The 6,000-nt window shown below is 37.1% G+C and overlaps 1 protein-coding gene and 1 long non-coding RNA gene across 2 annotated transcripts in view; both read right to left on the bottom strand.

Annotated features, from left to right (window-relative positions):
- Positions 1-399: 399 nt before the first annotated feature.
- Positions 400-6,000, bottom strand: part of USP10 (ubiquitin specific peptidase 10) — a 49,941-nt gene continuing 44,340 nt past the window's right edge. The window contains exons 12-14 of the mRNA XM_035336507.1: positions 5,143-5,287; positions 4,149-4,214; positions 400-1,501 (exon numbers count right to left, since the gene is read on the bottom strand). Coding sequence (XP_035192398.1) covers positions 1,314-1,501; positions 4,149-4,214; positions 5,143-5,287 — 399 coding nt within the window. The 3' untranslated portion in view covers positions 400-1,313. The remainder of the gene's footprint in view (positions 1,502-4,148; positions 4,215-5,142; positions 5,288-6,000) is intronic.
- Positions 1,975-4,139, bottom strand: LOC118172542. The gene is made up of 2 exons (XR_004753750.1): positions 2,777-4,139; positions 1,975-2,583 (listed from the first exon to the last, which is right to left on the bottom strand). It is a non-coding gene; the product is annotated as an uncharacterized LOC118172542 (long non-coding RNA).

Below are 6,000 nucleotides of genomic sequence, written 5' to 3'. Positions count from 1 at the left end.
TTTAACCTCACATTGGCCATTTTAAAATCAGCCATGTTTTTTAATGAACACATTCTTTTAGTGAGAGAAAACCACATCTACCTCAAAGCATCTGTGCTGGGCACGAAGGGAAGTCACCCCCCATCTGCTCTTGGACTGGGACAGGCATCCCAGGCGTGGGCCCTGCGGAAGCCTCATAGCTCCTCCGGGCTGACTTCTCCCTTTTCCTCTCTTCCCAAAGCTCAGTTTGATCCCAGTGCCAAATGGGAGCATTTCTGAAGTTGTAGAAGACAAAAAGCATCTGCACTTCATTTGGGGGACATCATCTCCACCTTGTAAAAAGTGTTCTGTAGCCAGTTTCAGGAGCTTCCAAGGCTAGAATTTACACTAGAGGAAAAATAAAACACGCACGCACACACCTTAAACCAACTTTGTGACTTTTATTGATGGGCGACAACTTTATACTTCTAGATATCACTAAACTGTGTACAATTAGGAACTCAACATTATAGGAGAGCAGACAGCAAAATTAAACAAAGCAGACTTAAAGAAATATCAATCTTAATTATTTTGCCCATTTCTTTTAATTTCATGTACACAGAAGCATAAATGCAGTTTGAAATTTCTTAATAGCAATAAAGTTACAATCACCCATCTATATAGACTAACATCTTAACTCCAAATATTTGATCTGCAATGTGTACTTAAGCAGTTTCTCATCGCACAATTATTAAAATGTGTCTTCCTATTAGGAACCAGCAACTCTGCATTTTGTACGTTTGTACATTTTTTGAAGCACATAGGACCATTCCCATCTCATACACATCGGCTCATATTTTACCACTTATCAAAAACTATTGGGGAAGCAGAGAGCGCTTTTTATTTTTTTTATTTTTTTATTTTTTTTTTACTTAAGTAAAGATAAAACATTTTCACAGAAATCTACAAGTTCTGTTGCTGGTGCAGGGTTTTCTTCTACTACGCAATTAGAAAGTGGGAATCAAATGCAAATCCCCTTTTATTATCTTAGGATTCAGCATTAACTCAGATTTTTTTTTCTTTTTTTTTCTTTTTTTTTTTTTAATTTTTTAATATTTTTGTGATTCTTGAGACTGAGTCTTTCAACCAAGTGACTTCATTCTGCAACGTCAAAGTCAACACAAACTATGTTGTGCACAAACCCAAGGTAGTTTCCTTTTTCACTCTATCCCATAGTTGCAAGGGAAAAAAAAAAGATTCACTCAAAAGAGCATTTACAGGAGGAAAAAAAGTTAGTGATAGTTGGCGTTCTACAAAGCAGGTATCTTGCACACACAGCATAAAAGGGAGAAGTTTCACAGCAGGTCAACTCGGCGGTAGTACAGGAGGTAGGCTGTGCGTTCTGCAGACGGCTTCACCACCTGGTACTGATTGATCACTTTGACTGCCTGGTCATCGATGCGTAACCAGCCATTTAGACCAATTTGGAAGACGTCCGTAGTGTAGTGGCCACCAGTTGCGCTGTTTCCGTGATGATAGACAACTGCAAAGAGAAATTCATGATGCACATACAGGGTATACATAGATAAATATCCCCTGAAAGGTGAAATCAAAAAAAAGTCAAGTACTGCTTTCTTCACAGCATACTCATGGTTTAGTCAGGTAGTTTGACCTGGCTTAAGCAAGAATCTTTAAGTGCTTCCTTACACTTGGTGGTAAACTTTAGCCAAAACCTCCACTTACAAACCTGAACACTTCATGACAGTGTTCATTCAGAGGAAGATCTTACTCTAAAGCGTTAACACTGTTTTTGCAAAATCTAACTTGAGCCTGAAAAAATGCAAAATACTATGTAATATTAATAAATGTTTCTCCACTATACCAAATCGCCTGAATCTAAAGGACACTGAAGTAAATTAAGAATGAAAAACAAAGTGTATTTTAAAAATTCCTGGAGGATTTTCTGGGAAGGATTTGCCTCACAAAGGCCATCTGCAACAGAAGGCAACCCTTTGCAAATCCCCACAGGTACTGCCATGCGTAAGAGATACTACAAGCTACACATTCACTCTGCTGATGGCAGTATTTTATTGAAGCTACTTATTAAAAGAAAGCTCATGTAGAACTACATAGTATGTAAAAAAATCAGGCAAGACTATAGAGCATTCGATATGGCAAGCAACTGTAAAGCTTTCCTTCATGCAAAAAAAATATAATTGAAAATATGAGAGGACAATAAACTCCCAGTAGAACAAAACACCGTTCAGATCACACTGATTACTATAAAGCCAATTATTCCATCCAGGATGATTCTTTTGTCTTAACTAGAACTTTATTCTGAAAACAGGTTCTGTTGAAGTACCAATCTACACATTTCCCATATATTAGTTCTCAGTAATCTCCTCAAAATTGTGAATGGAACATATCCGATTGACTATGAATACTATTACTTCCAGGAGAGGATCAAACTGTCTTCTCTCCTCAATTATCTTCACGTCCGAAATGTTTTCAGAAGGTACATCTCAGCTCTCCTTAGAGAAACCAAACCCAAAACTCAACACTGAGCTCTCGGTGTTAGGTGCAGACAGTGCCTCTAAGTGGAAGAAATCTTTCATATGTGTAAACCTAAGAACACAAAGTTGAAAGCAGTTTCTTTCAGGAACACATAAGCCCTAACCATACACTTAACAAGCACAAACAAAAAGGCAGAAATATTGCCTTATTTGACAACAGCAAGAGTACATATTTATAAAACATTTTTGAAACTGTCTTTTCAGCCTAGAAACACACTTCAGACTTGCTCAAATTTTCTTCTAACTGGTACACAGCCAAACATTTTATAGTAATGTGAATTAAGCAAAGCAAAAAGGCAGAATATACCACATTAAAATTCTGGGGAATTTTATGGCAACTTCAACTTAAATTATCCATGTTCTAAAATTTAGTTTATCACTACATAATTAGGACTATCCTGCGTGGTATCTGTGGATTCTTCAAAGCCTTATTTAATAATCGAAAAATCATCCAACTAGCTGAGCTTCTGTGGATGAGAAGTCCTAGACTGACAGAAGACTGAAGTACTGTAACTTTTCCATAGAAGAAATCAGAAAAAAAACGTGCATAAATGCTGAACCACCCCAGCTCCCTCAGTCTGTCTCCATAGGAGAGGTGCTCCAGGCCTTGATCATCGTTGTGGCCTTCCTCTGATCTCCTTCTAATACTTCTACGTCCTTCTTGTGCTAGGGGCCCCTGACAAGATGACTTTTCTTCAAGCTATTTGAACACTGTCTCCAAACTTGTCCCATGAAATCTACTACCAAGAAAAAAAACGTACACTGCCAGAAACAGTTCTGAATTTCCAAAAGAGACAGGTTCTTTTTTTTTCCCTTCTATGACCTCAGTGATCACAAAACTGGATCCAAACCACCAAGTCACATAAGGCCACCAGTACTGGCACAGATTTGGTGACATGAAAGTTAAAACCTCTGGTTTTCCCATTTATTATGTTCTCTTGATGCCAACGCAAATAAGCAGGTGCAGATCGTAAACTGTGTAGGAGTGTTAAACTGCAGGAAAGCCATTACTGCCCAGAGACTGTTTTGTTCAATATTAAAATGCCGCTTCTGAGTTCTTACATGAGCTTCCAATCTTAACTACCAATTTAGGTATTCCGTATACATGGCAGACTCTCCTAAAAACATCATTTCTTCACACAAAAATCATCATTGCCTCCAAGATAAATTTTTCTACCTACAGCATGCTATTCATACGCTGCCAGCAATACTCATCTTGAGGGCTGAATGGGACGCAAGGCCAGCATTCAAACTGCTAGTTCAATAGACATTTAAAGCATTATTCTGAAAACCTGCGGTATATTTTAGGCACAACCGTATTACAGCTGTATTTCAACTTCTGGTGATATTTTTCAGGATGGATCTGCTACAGAACTCTTTTTGTAAGAGTTTCAAGCTGGAAAAGTCAGATATATAAATACATAGCATTATATGTGTATATGCACAGAAAAAAAAAAAAATCACTAGGAGAACTTGATATTCCCAAGTTATTTCAGTGTAACTTAAAAGAAACTATTACGTTATCCAGAAAACTCCAGCGTTTCTAGAATTCTATATGCAGAATTTGTATTTGCAATATAGGAACGAGAGGTGGACAGATAATTACAGATAACATACCTGCAAAGAGCCGGTAGGTTCTTTGGCCTTTAAAAATTTTACTTTTCACACCGGGAGACAGTAGCTCTGGAGGAGGGAAAAAAGTTGAAGACGGTAGTTAGCAAGTGGGGAAATTGAGTTTCAACAGACATCACTTATTTCTAGAAACAGATAAACCAACACCAGCATAACGGAGAAAGTTTTTAACTGTCTCCTGTCATTTTTAAAGATGTTCAAGATTCCGATACCTGGCAATGAAAGCAATGATTAGTAATCATGAATCTTATTTCTTTTTTTCCCTATCTAAGCTGGATGGCTAACAGTCATCTTGTCAGATCAAAACAAAATGCATTTAATGTTGCAAGCTTCAGATGCTAGATTACTTGCCAGTTCTCGCAGTTCATAAAAATCAACATCTCTTAAAGTATTTATTAAAAGGCAGATCTTTAACTTCTAAATTACTGCTTACTAGTCTGCCTTCAGGCTGTATTTTCTATAAAGTGCTGATTTCCTTTCATCAGCCACTATTTATTACAACAATTTGCCAATTCTGACTGAAATCTGACATAAAATTATCTAGGATTAGTTGACAATGGCCTTCGGTAGGGACATAGCCCTTGTTGAACAGGGTCATTCCCACTGTTTGTCCTCAGCCTACAACCTTACTCCTTACACCTGCAGGAAACTCTTATTCAGCCAATTCAATGCCTAAGATGTGGCAAAGGTTGTAAAATCTTTCACCACTGCACAGTGGTTGCCCGAACTGCGTTGCAGGCAATGTCAGAATCAGCAAGACTGAATCCAGAAGCTTAGACATGTTCTCTTTAGAGAGGGAAAAAAGAAAGCATACAAGACATTCATCCAAATTAATAAAGTTTCTAGGTGGCAATACCCTTCCTGGAAAAGAAATCTTGCGCACAAATCTGTGAGCAAAACAGAACAACACCGATAACAAAAAGAGAATTTAACACTATTCTTTCCAAAAAAGAAGAAATTTATGTTCAAAAATTTTTACCTTTACTAATTTCCAGATCAACAGGATACTCAATATTCTTGATAAGCTTCTGACACCCACCAGTCTTCTCATATACAAACCGCTTGAGGTGTAAAACAAGAACAGGGGGGAGTTCTTCTAGTGTCACCCTTCGACTGATTTCCACCTAAAAATACAAAACAAAGATGAAGAAAAACTGATTCCTGTTGACTGCTCGACTCCTTTAAAATTTGCATTTAATTTGAAATACATTAGCACAAAAAAGTCTACATAATATAATACAGCTTATTTATTAACTTATAATAAAAACTGCAGTTTAAAATCTTGAAGCATACCAGACCTTTAGCCAAGTTACCCACAAAGTTACTGTCTGGAAATGTAAAACTGGACTCAGAAGAAATTTTTTTTTGCCTTCCTAGAAATTCTGAAGTAAAAAACAAATCTCCAGGTAATGGCTTTAGTATTTTTTTTTTCCTGAATTTTCTGATTGAGAAACTCCACTTTCATGGTCTTTATGATAAATCAGCATGTTGTATTCCAACAAATTCTGCTACTGAATGTGGAATAGAAATTAATGCGGAAAAGCTATCACTTTTCCAAGCCTGACCATTAAAACTTAGGCCTCTTACGATGCTGAAGCAAGCAGATTTTGTAGGGCACTTGACTTCCTCGTGGATTTGAGCTAATCCGATTTACAAGAAATAATTTGACATTTGAAACAGAAATAGTCTCTACAAACTGTAAAATTTTACCTACATCCTAAGGGTTCAAAATACATCTTCCTGCATCCAAAAATCATTCTAACCACTGGCAACAGTGGCAGCTTCTGAGCTTTAAGAGAGGTTTTATTTTGTGCTTTTCGTCTTTTTTTTTCCTCTT

Source organism: Oxyura jamaicensis, chromosome 11, assembly GCF_011077185.1.
Source record: "Oxyura jamaicensis isolate SHBP4307 breed ruddy duck chromosome 11, BPBGC_Ojam_1.0, whole genome shotgun sequence".
NCBI lineage: Eukaryota > Metazoa > Chordata > Aves > Anseriformes > Anatidae > Oxyura > Oxyura jamaicensis.
Note: the sequence above shows the minus strand (reverse complement) of the source record. Positions and strands in the feature narration are given on the sequence as shown.